Source organism: Balearica regulorum, chromosome 34, assembly GCF_011004875.1.
Source record: "Balearica regulorum gibbericeps isolate bBalReg1 chromosome 34, bBalReg1.pri, whole genome shotgun sequence".
NCBI lineage: Eukaryota > Metazoa > Chordata > Aves > Gruiformes > Gruidae > Balearica > Balearica regulorum.
Window position 1 is genome coordinate 556,123 of NC_046217.1, and position 11,967 is coordinate 568,089.

Here is an 11,967-nt window from a genome sequence, read left to right on the forward strand (position 1 = left end):
TCGTAGGGTAACACGGGTGGGAGGAAGTGGAGAGACTTGCAGAGATTTGGTCAGAATTGCATCCAGCTGAAGATTAATCTCTAATAAGCGAACGCGTAGCATTGGTTGAAAGGTAAGCGCATGGTTTAAACCGAATTTCATGCTCCCCGAATGGAAGTAATAATACCATATAAGCGATGGGTTGGTTTTAATAACTTTTTTTTCCCCCCTCCATGGAGCTTTAAATTTGATCTAACTGAACTAATTCCCAGACTCTGCAATGGTGATACAGTAATTCCGTATCTTAAAGATCCGTTGCCCTCTAAAGGAGCTCTAACTCATGGAAACCATTAAAGTAAACCAAACCAAAATACAACCCCAACCCCACAAACAAACAGGCTGTAAGAATCTGCTGACTAACAGCAAATTGTGCCCTTGTAATCAAAAGCTTTGGCAGTGTTTTTTTTTAGAGAGCGCTGACTCAGCAGACGATGCTGCTGTCCCCGACTTCGTGCTAAGCTGAGGACCGCGTCTTGTGTGCCGTTGCTTGTTCTCAAAGGCAGTAGTTGATAATTTTTCGGCTGGATTTACCCGCTATACGAAGGAACTGTCACATGAGACTCGCTTTAACCCGCTGCGATCTCTAACGTGCTGGAGAAGTAAAACTAGACGAGCTTATTTGCAGAAAGATCGCTACCATCTTTTTGGATTTGCCAGCTGGAGTTTGGGATTGGGTTGTACCTGGACACTCGCACGAAACACGTAGTTTGAGTCCTTTACATTGCAGATTGGGGGTTTCAGCTTTCGTGGCTGCTCGAGTCGCCACACTTAATGCTTAGCAATTTTCCAGCCAGCTGGAAGTAAAATAGAAATGAAAATCTACCCTTGGTATAGCAGGCAAGTCCTTCAGATACAACGGGAAATAACTTGGCATACATAAGATTTCACAGAGATAATTTCATTGACCAAAACCGTGTGCAATTATGAAATTTATTTTTCTAAAGCTGCTACCTGTGTTGCACAGGGGGGGAAAAAAAAAAAAAAGTACCTGCTTCTCTGATTGAACACAGTCTTGCTTTTCAGAAATGCCTTTGAAGGTATTTCTCCTTCATTTGCTGTAGAAGTTTTAGACCTCTACCACCTCCTGGGGGAAAATTAAAAAAAAAAAATTAAAAAAAAACCCCACAAAACAACCAACCAAACAAACCAAAACAAAAGAGAAACCAAACCCTTGTCCTTAAAACATGCATTTCTGCAAGGAGCTCGCTACTCGGCATAGGTAAGTCTGAGGAAGGGCACAGATAAGCTTGAAGGGTAAGCCAAAAAAGCTGTTGGACATCTCTAATGGAAAAAAAAAAAAAAAAAAAGGGAAGGGAAGCACGATCACAAAGTAGTAAAGTGACAGTGCAGGTTGAAATGAGGTTCTGGCCCCAAGCAAGCAGTCGGCTCTGCATAGAAAAAGTTACGTAGATGGTACTTTTAACCTAAAAAAAAATCACATGTATTTGCTTTTTTCCTCTCACCGAGTATCAGCTTCACGTCTTGCTTTGTTCCACCTATTAAAGTACAACTGTCAACACCGTTGGTTGTGAAGAGCTGCTGGTAGGTAGGTAACCCTATTAGCGCATCCCGGAGCAGTGGTAGTGATGGGCTGTTGCCTCACACTCAATCTAAAATGTTGCCGTCAGGAGGAAAGTGGAGCCCAACTCACACAGAACTAGCAGCTCTTAGTTCTGAAAACATCCAAGTTAATAATGAAATTAACTGCTAATATTGTCTCCGAAGGTGTTTCCAGTTTGCGCAGTTTGCTTCAATGTAAACCTATTTCTAATGCCCAATTAAAATATATTCACATGGATTTCTTCTTTTTTTTTTTTTTCCCCTCCCCCCTTTAGGTCTGTTATTTTTCTTACGATGGAAAGGCTGGTTGTCTATCTACTGGTTATTAGCACAGCTGTGAAGGCCATGATGTGTCCCAAAAGATGCATGTGTCAAAACCTGTCTCCATCCTTCACGATTCTCTGTACGAAGACGGGGCTTCTCTTTGTGCCCCCCAGTATTGACAGGAGAACCGCAGAACTAAGGTTAATGGATAACTTTATCACTACACTTAGGAGAAAAGATTTTGCAAACATGACTAACCTAATTCATTTGACACTATCGAGGAATACAATAAGTCAAATCATGCCTTACGCATTTTTTGATCTTAAAGGCCTTCACGCCTTACACTTGGATAGTAATAGACTGACTTACATCAATGAAGATCATTTCAAAGGTTTAATTAACCTTCGGCATTTAATACTCAGTAACAATCAGTTAAACTATATCTCTCCCGGGTCATTGGATGACTTTATTGAAACAATTGAAGACCTGGATCTGTCCTACAACAATCTCGTTAACGTTCCTTGGGAAACAATTGCCAAACTTTCCAATGTCAATACGGTCAGTTTGGATCATAATCTCATTGAGTTTGTGCCAGAGGGAATCTTCTCAAACCTTCACAAACTTGCCCGCCTAGACATGACCTCCAACAAGTTGAAAAAGATCCCTCCTGATCCTTTGTTTTCCAGAATACCCGTGTACGCCAAGTCTAAAGGATCTCCGCTGTCGTCCCTGGTGCTCAGCTTCGGAGGGAATCCTTTGCACTGCAACTGCGAACTCGTGTGGCTGAGACGTCTCACCAGAGAAGACGATCTCGAAACCTGCGCCTCCCCGCCAGAGCTGATGGGCAAATACTTTTGGTCTATTAAAGAGGAGGAATTTGTCTGCGAACCCCCGATGATAACGCACCGAACCCCGAAGCTAACAGTGACAGAAGGCCAAAGCGTCTCTTTGAAGTGTAAAGCTGTTGGTGACCCAGATCCCTACGTTCGCTGGATCTCACCCGACGGGAAGCTGGTCTCCAACACCTCTAGGACGATTTCCTATGAGAATGGTACTCTGGATATTTTGGTCACTTCTTTGACTGACAAGGGCACATTTACCTGTATAGCATCAAACGCTGCGGGAGAGTCGACGGCTCCAGTCGAACTCCTCGTTACCCCGTACCCTAACCTCGCCAACAGCACCAACTGCGATAAAGATGCGGAGCCTGGCCCCTCCGACATTCTCATATCAGCCAAGTCAAGCTTTCCAAACGAAACGAAGGCTCAGCAAGAGAAGGTGGTCGTGGTCGCTGAGCTGACGTCGTCCTCTGCTCTTATCCAGTGGCCTTCTCAGCATCACCTCCCTGGGATCCGAATGTACCAGATTCAGTATAACAGTTCTGCTGACGACATACTAGTGTACAGGTAACGCTGCTCGCACACCCGTGCTCGTGAAGTAGGTAGCGGAAGTAAGAAAAAAAAAATAATTAAAAAAATGATAGCATCGTTTGCCGTATTCTGCGTAACAAGAGCTATCTTGCAAGCAGTAACTGTAAACGAGGGGATGAGGAGACAATGGCTGCCTTAGACTTTGCTTGTTAAACTCCCGTCGTTGAGGAGTTACACAATTAAAACTAATAATACATCTGCTTCCGTGCTGCCTCTTGAGGATGTCTAAACTCTTTACAGACATAATTAAGTTTCATAGTCCAGTTTAATGGACCAAGTGAAGCTGACGAGCAATATCTTAGTTGTTAACATTTACGGAAATTGGGATGGAGGTTTTAGTTACCTTTTATGCTGATTAAGTGTAATTATTTTACTTAAAAATATGGGGAAGAGAGGGGGGAAAAAAAAAAGTCAGGATGCCCAAAGCAACATTCTGCCTATATGCATATGGCCTTACGTGTTACGCCAAACCTTCGGCCCAGGTCAGTTGTGTGATGTCACGGGGACAAAATCCACTGGTATAGACTTGACACGGCACAGAAAGTTTGAGGTGATGTATTTTTGTGTGGATTACATGTTTGTCCGCTGGAGTTTATTTGGTAAAATTTACTTGGGAAATAAGTATTTGACGTTAAGTGTCAGCGGAGGGCGTGCAGATAAAGTTTATAGCTACTCCCCTGCGCAGGGGTGGTTGAGTTTCTGATTATCTTCTTTTCTGTTTATAGGCTTTTGTTTGTGATTAACTGGGGGTGGAAGGGACAGGGAGGGGCGGAATGACTTTAAAGTGGCATTTGATTCGGATTGAAGGTTTCGCAGTTGTGCGCTTCATAGAGACGGCGATTTCCCTTAACTGGGTGATAATGATTTTTCTAATGCAATGCCGCTGGTTGCACTGAAGTTTGGAGTGGAGTAAGCGAAAGGAGAATTACATCTAATAGCTTCAGAAATATACCCGAAAGTTTGGGTTCAAATACGCTGCTTTAGTAAGCAGCGTCCCCTGAGGAAAGGAATGTAGGATAGTTGTTCCACTGGGATTTCTATTTCAAATACCTACCATTGCAAGCAAATTCTTGTAAAAGAAACGGAACCGTGTATGAAAACTGCATGAAGTCCTTGAAACAGACATTTCGCTTTACAGTCACTTGGGATTTTCAGAAGTCTCATGTTAAAAACGCCCATCCCCAGAGTCTCTCTGAGGAAGGATGCCGTCCATCCTCCCGTTGTCACGGCTACGAGCTAGAAAGGAAGCGGGAGGACTCGGTGAGGGTAAGCAAGGGTCTCTTAAGAGGGGGTGGGAGGATGTCTTGTTGGTATCTGACAGGGATGGCGAGGAGCTGGCTGGAAGATGAAGCCTCGTTTAATTGTCAGCTGTGAGAACATTTGTGACATTGCTGTTTGAAAGAACTGCAAAGTTGCGAAACGTAGGGAAATGTGAAGCGGAGATGTCTCGAGAGCTGTGACCAGGGTTTCTAAAGGGATTTTTGTTCAATTCTCCCGCTATAAAGTGAAGCAAGCAAAGTGAGAAGCAGCGGGAGCTGGTGGGTGCATCGCAGGCACGGCCAGTAGTATAAGAGAGCTGTTTAATGGGATTTCTCATCCTTTGCCATAACAACTGGTCGGCCGACTTGGCAGCCTTCTTACAATTGCAGCAATTCGCTCTCGATGAGTTTTAAAGTTCCCGAAGAATTCTATGTTTCCGTGCCCCTTTCTCGGCCCGGATTCCCGTTAACCGAGAGGCTCAGGTTAAAAAACCATAAAATACTTGATGCTTCAAATCGCAGAGCAGCGATTTCAAATCATACAGTGTAATAGACTGTAGTATAATGGGCCTCTCAGAGATGAAAATTCCTGTGTTCTCGTTCAGTTCCCACAGTGAGTAATCATCAAATATAGATCCTTAAAGGAAGTTTTGTGCTAAAGTGAGAGGAATGGTAATTGGGCAGCGATTCTGCATTTGCGGTTATCTGAACAACTGCTACTTCAACTTACGCTATAAATGTTTTAAGTTGAGCGCGTTAACGTGCGCCAGAGAAACAGGAGTCCCCAGATCTGTTTGCTGACCCTTTGCACGGTCAAGACCCCTCTCAGACTCCGCGTTTCTGGTAAGGTACATACAAACATCTGTTTCACGGAGTCGGTCTGTTGATATACGAAGGTGTAAATAGATGTGTAGTAGCGCACCCAGCAGTGGCAGTGCCTCAGCCCTGCCAAAGGAGTTTTACAGAAGGTGAAAAGCTTCCTTCCACCTAGAGCACACCGCGTAATTTATTTCTGGCAGGCGATAGCTTGCTGCCTGGAAAAAGTATTAAGCGGTGCAGGATGCATCAGAAACCTGTCGCTTCCATCGAGTTGAGTGGTACCACGGGAAGAGCGGTTGCTATGGCAACTTCGCTTTATCTTGAGAATTTAAGTTGCTCCTTTGACTCCTTTATTTTTCCTCACCTTTCCAGTTCCTTCTCCCTCTGGATAGGCGTTGTGGGTAAGTGCACGTTCATCTAGCGCAAGGAGGCTATGGAAGTAAAGGGAGGGAGATGATATTCTTCCTCATTTTCCCTTTGGAGTGCGACAAAACTATCCATTCATGGATGTGAGAATAACGTATGCGCCCTGCACGTGGTTACGTCGCCTGTGTACGCTTGCACGTAAGTGCATCGTAATTGCTCCTTGTTGTTCGGGAGATTCACAACATATAGCCACAAAGCGTTTTTCCCAGCGGTGAATATGGAAAGGAAAATAGGAGCCGTGCTCCTGGCTCCGTCGGTTGCTGTTGTCTCAGGTGAGTCGCTTAACTCCTCTCTCTGTGAAATAGAAACTATCACACCGACCTGTCTCCTGGGAGAGGGGTTAGCAAAAATTGAAGGCAGACATTAGTTATGGAGAAGGAAAATCACATCAGAGTGAAGCATCTGGCGAGATGAGTAGCAACAATCCAGAATCAGTAAATTAAGGTGCAGGTAGCGATTTGCGGAAAGCATCAATATTGAAAGTAAGAGCATTGTTTGTTTTCAGAAGAAAGGTCGGAAGCCGCTGTTGTACAGCCGCGTATAGAGTAAATCAAGAATCGTAATAGCCGCTTTGTGCAGCTTTTCCTTCTCTGAGATACAAATGGCTCTGTAGTCTCTAAACAGCTTACAACCTTGATGCTGATTACAGTTCCTGTGCAATTTGAACTTCACAATGCTATAATTTCAGTTTAACTGTCGTTGCTCAAGTATCCAGCCCAGGTTTCTAGTGCTGGTCTTGGAGAAGAGATATCAGCAGAACTGACCTTTCGATACTCAAAGAGTAGTGATGAATATTATACAAGCTTTAAAAAGCAATAATTAATCTGGCAGAGAAACCACGCTATTGAATTGCTGCTTTGTCATGACGACATACATGTTTGTGTGTACGTAGAGATGGAAATCATCAAATCATAGAATGGTTTGGGTGGGCAGGGACGTCCCAGCCCATCCAGTGCCACCCCTGCCATGGGCAGGGACACCCTCCACTAGCCCAGGTTGCCCAAAGCCCCATCCAACCTGGCCTTGAACACTGCCAGGGAGCCAGGGGCAGCCACAGCTTCTCTGAGCACCCTGTGCCAGGGCCTCAGCACCCTCACAGGGAAGGATTTCTGCCTCCCATCCCATCTCCATCTCCCCTCCTGCAGCTTCAGGCCATTCCCCTTGGCGTGTCCCTCCCTGCCCTTGGCACCAGCCCCTCTCCAGCTTTCCTGGAGCCCCTGCAGGGACTGGAAGGGGCTCTAAGGTCTCCCCGCAGCCTTCTCTTCTCCAGGCTGAACCACTCCAACGCTCTCAGCCTGAGGTCTCCATAGCAGAGGTGCTCCAGCCCTCGGATCATCTCCATGGCCTCCTCTGGACTCGCTCCAACATGCACCTCTTTTGTGTGCTGATCTAATTCGTGTGTATCTTTATGAAAAATGACTCCTTGCATTAGGTTACAGGATGAAAGGCTCATCTCCGCAGGACCCTGGGCCACTTTTCTCTTGCGACCTCCCTCGGTGTGCAAGAGAGAAGCGGGGCAGCAACTGATGCTCAAAATCCCCTGAAGGGAACTGCAGGTTCTCCTATTTTGTCTGCCGGTGCTTCCTCAAATGGCCAGCAAATTAAAAAAAAAAAAAGTCGTTCTGTATTCCTGAGCTGGGCTGAATAAACTTCAATTGGTACCAGAGTTGATATAAGGAGCAGATTACTAATGCTTCATAACAATCTGATTGATGTCCTAGTCAATTAGAAGCTGGATCTCGTAACATCAAAGGCAATAGTCTCCTAAACATTGAATTTAATCTTTCATAGCTAGTGATCATCTAACTTTAATTAGCTGCAACTACATGCTATAAATTAGAAGATGAGTATTTAATAGTGATGCTTCTCTATAGATAATTGAGAGACTATATATTGCATAAAACTGCTGATAATATGCCCTTGCTTTCTCCGTGGAGAGAAAAACTTGGAAATTGAGAAGCAGACCGCTTTTAATATGGAGTACAAAGTACCGTTGTTTAAAGGGCAGAGCTGTCACTCTTGGGGAAAAGGTGATATATTGCCAGATCAATATAGCAATGATTACATCTGTTGCGAGAAAAGCAGTTGGAATCAGCCACGCTACGTCTGCTCAAAAATTCTTAAATTAGTTCAGCGCAGTGCAATGGAAAGCCTCAGGACCATGCTAGATTTGAAACAGTGAAGTTTGAAAGAGGTTTTAGAGCTCCCCGTCGGTCAGCCACGCGCCACGAGACTTTGCGTTTCCCTTCTGGCTGCCCTTGACACGCTGGACCTTGCACGCGTGCTGTATGGATGGACTCACGTGTGCAGGCGGTTCAACGTGCCTCTCAGCTGGCGGAGATACCATCTGTGCACGTGCGTGATTTTGGAGTACGTCGGGATCGCCGTGGTTATCCAGCAGATCCGCACGCGAGCGGTGGCTGTTTGCTCGGACTGGAGGAAATCTTGGACAAACGGTCATATTTGCATTTCTTCACCTAGCCAGCAGTCATTCCTCAAAAAAAAGAGGATATATCAATGGAAGTCCAGAAATACGGGAGCCATCTGACATCTGTAAATACAGTGGATCACATGATTTGTCGCTCTTTGGCTTTAATTTTGATAGCTTTTTTCCCTTATCTTGCAGCGTAGCAGTTGTCATGGCAGTTCCCAGGCTTCTTCAGGGAGTTTCTCCTTGGAAACCTCTTCTTCAGGTTTCCCTTTACGGGGAAAAGCCTTATGTTCTCATAGTTGACTGTGTGCCGAGTTAATCGGGATTGCCCTTACAAATCCGGATTCTTCCAACCCCAGAGGTCACTTCGTTGTCATTCCCCTCCTTTCCACGCCCCCATTATCTTTGTTAACGAGGCTGCCCCGCGTAACCTCTTTCTTCGGGACCGATTGCTGCTGGAGAGCCATCATCGTTTATAAAAATAATACTTTGCAGCTGCACATGATGGATGGTAGCTGTTGCATTATGGAGAGATCATTCAAACGTGAAATACCGCTGTCTTGTTTCTCAAACATTTAAGATGTTGTGCTTTTTTTTTTCCTTTTCTTTTTTTTTGTGAGGAAAACATCCCTGTTTCTTTTTGTACTGTCGATGCAGAAGTATGGGTTTGGTTTTTTTAAATAGCATGAATAAGAATCAATCGCTGTGATTGCTCCTATCGAAAATTTTGGCATGATTTGTGTGAAAGCTCTATAAATAAGAAACCTGTCATCAATGCTTCATAACTCTCTGTATCTTCTGATGCGTGGTCATTTCATTTCCATCAACCATGTGAAAATAATTCTTTTGAAAAATGCAGCCAGCAGCCTGCGTTCATTAACGGACTAGGATTTTGTGTTGTCTTAGAATGGTCTTTGTTTTTTGGGTTGTTTGTTTTTTTTTTTTTACCTCCGCAGATGTCATAGATAGTATTTGAGTCTCGGCGGGTGTTTCTGTGAAAAACCCAGACTCCATACCGATTGCTTTTTAATGCCTTTAATCAGTAAACTGGGTGCTCAGGAGTTTGTTGTTCAAAAAGACCTCCTGTCGCTGGGGTCCCGCCAAGACCTCAAACTCCCCATCCCTTCCCTTTCATCCCGGCCCTTCCCCTCCCAATTGAACAGTTGAAATGTATAAAAAAAAAAAAAAAAAAAAAAGAAGAAGAAGAAACTCAGTTTTTCAAACCTTTGAAATGATGGCGTTGGGCTGGGGGCAGAGGGGTTGGCCAAAGTAGAAGTGATTAATTTGAGGCAGTCTGGCCGCAGTTCTACATTTTCCTATGGGCAGCATCATTATCAATTAGAGTCCGAACAAAAGACTCCATCTCTATTTCGAGCTGCTCGCTTTATTTTGTTGTTGTTGTTGTTGACAACGTTGCTAGGAAATATTTCCAATCTCACAAAACGATGTTTTGTCAGAAGTTTCGTGAGCAGATTTCACAGCTGAGTTTTCACCAAAGGGCTTTACTTGTTACTGCCTGACTGCAGATGGCAGGGGAAACGCTGGCATGAATTATGGTTTATAGATGTTAGTGCTCTTAAACCAGTTACGTTAGCACTGTTCGCTTAAATCTGACAGTTACTATTCTGCTATTGATCCCTTTGAAAGAGATCTGAGAATCTCCTGGCAGACATGGGTGGTTTTTTTTTTTTTTTTTTTTGGTTTCTGTATCGCTATTGTGAAATGTCTTTCACGCAAACTAATTATTTAAGAAAATTACTTTGATTGCTGCAAGCTCTGCGGTTGAGATGGAATAATTCCACTGAGAGGTTGATAAGCTTTACTCTGTTTGGCATCACCGTCACTCGGGTTGTCAGGGATCATACGGCATCCTGAATATGTTTTGTAACAAACCCACCATCTAGTCAATGGTGCTTAAACTGTTATTAGGTCAAAGCAAGTGCTAACGGAGATGTTTGTGCTGAGGATGCCCATTCTCTAAACTGTAGCCTGTGGGTTCTGGTAGAACGAAAAAGCTTTCAAACGATGCACGTGCTCCCAATATCTACCCACATGCTTTCTGCCCTTTCCTGCAAGTCCTCGCCGTTCATCACAGCCTGGCACTAAAGACCTGCCTTTGTTACCACCGCTACACTCAAACTTGTGCTAATTCGTCCGGCTGATTGAATTTAACTGCTATTCGATCACATATAGCGTTACTGAAATGAAGCCAGTACGGTACAGGGAAGACTATACTCTACTGTGGAAGTAAATGTTCCGCAGGCATAAGCGAGAAAAGACGCAGAGGTTAACGACTGACATGGCTGTAGGCAGATTGCCTACTCAGTTGTGAGCTGTCCTTACTCATTTGTACAGGTTTCCTTGAAACTTCCTAAATATGCCAAAACAGCTATCTTTCCCGGGAGACATGTCTGTAAATAACTGCTTAGCCAGCGAAGAAACCTTATCTTCTACCTTGTCAAGACTATACGCTTCTCCTTATTCCTGGAGCTGAAAATAGCCTTGTATTACCAGAAAAGCTGATAGAAATCAAATATATATTTGGTCGTATAGAACATTGGTACAGAAGATTTGTGCAGGAGATCAGAAAGGTCTTTGTTTAGAACCTCCTCTTTCTGATGACAGTGACTATAAAAGTATTGCAGCAATATCTGGGTGCGCTGTAATGCAGCACATGCTGTATGTAGCTTTCCATGGTAATTAGTCAAATTTCAATACCAAGCTCTTCATTGAATAATCCTGACGGTAATGCAATGCAGAAAGTTGAAAGAAGAAAAGTAAGCATCAAAGGCTGCTGAATAAGGCAAATAATATGGACATTAAGCTAGAAAACAGTACTTTGCATAATTTTTGCAATTACATCTCCCTCTCACAGATGGGCAGACTCCGAAAGAGTGGAGAGACGCTTTCTATATGGTGTTTCGTTTCTATTAGCTTAGCTGGTCTTCTAGATGCTGCCTTTTTCTGCAGAGGTTATCTATGACATCCCTTAATTTTTTTTATACACTGTGCCCTGAGGTTCGGTGACGGTTTTGTTGATGTCAAGCAATTTTAGACTTTGCGCCATGGTTGCATGTAGTTGCCAGCAGTATTTTTCTGGGAGGCTTGACTGATTTCAAAGCCTTTTAGTGTTGAAGGCAGGCAAATAAATTCTCCGTCTTCTTAGTCGCATCCCTTTGTATGACAAGGAAGACTTTTCTGCTTAGTTTCAGTGTAACTTGGTGTTTGAACTGAGGGAGGAACGCAGCCCAGTCTGAGCCACGGTGTTCTCTTGTCGTGTTTGGTCGCTACGAAATGTGGCCGAACAGAAGACTGGAAAGGTTAATTAGGTATTTGTCTGATAATTGATAACGGTATATGTTTTAGAAAGGTGAATGTCAAGTCACGGAGCAAACTGAGTGGTGGTCCGCGAAGCACCAGCTACACGTGCCACCTGAGCATCAAGGGCCAAGAGTTATACCTGGAAAAGCCAAGGATCCGATGAATCGCTTTCTGGAGTCCTGGTCCAGCGAGACAACACAACCTGGGTGTTTTCTTTGACACGTCATAGAATGACATCACTGAATTAAATTTGTGGAAGAAAGGAAAAAGCAAGGAGCATGATGTACTTTGAGGATTCAGGGGTCAGCTGGCATAGGAGATGTACAACTGTAGAGCAACAATCACGACAAAACGCTTGTTCCCCATAAAGTAATGCGGGGCAGAGTCTGGATGTTAAGGAGGGGTGAGTTATGATGTT

The 11,967-nt window shown here is 44.1% G+C and overlaps 1 protein-coding gene across 2 annotated transcripts in view; it reads left to right on the plus strand.

Annotated features, from left to right (window-relative positions):
- The window catches only part of LRFN3 (leucine rich repeat and fibronectin type III domain containing 3), a 41,685-nt gene extending 38,396 nt beyond the window's left edge, over positions 1-3,289 (plus strand). For both annotated transcript variants that reach the window (XM_075738562.1, XM_075738563.1), the window contains one exon: positions 1,875-3,289. In XM_075738562.1, the coding sequence (XP_075594677.1) occupies positions 1,894-3,273 (1,380 nt within the window). In that variant the 5' untranslated portion in view covers positions 1,875-1,893 and the 3' untranslated portion in view covers positions 3,274-3,289. The remainder of the gene's footprint in view (positions 1-1,874) is intronic.
- The last annotated feature ends 8,678 nt before the right edge of the window (positions 3,290-11,967 follow it).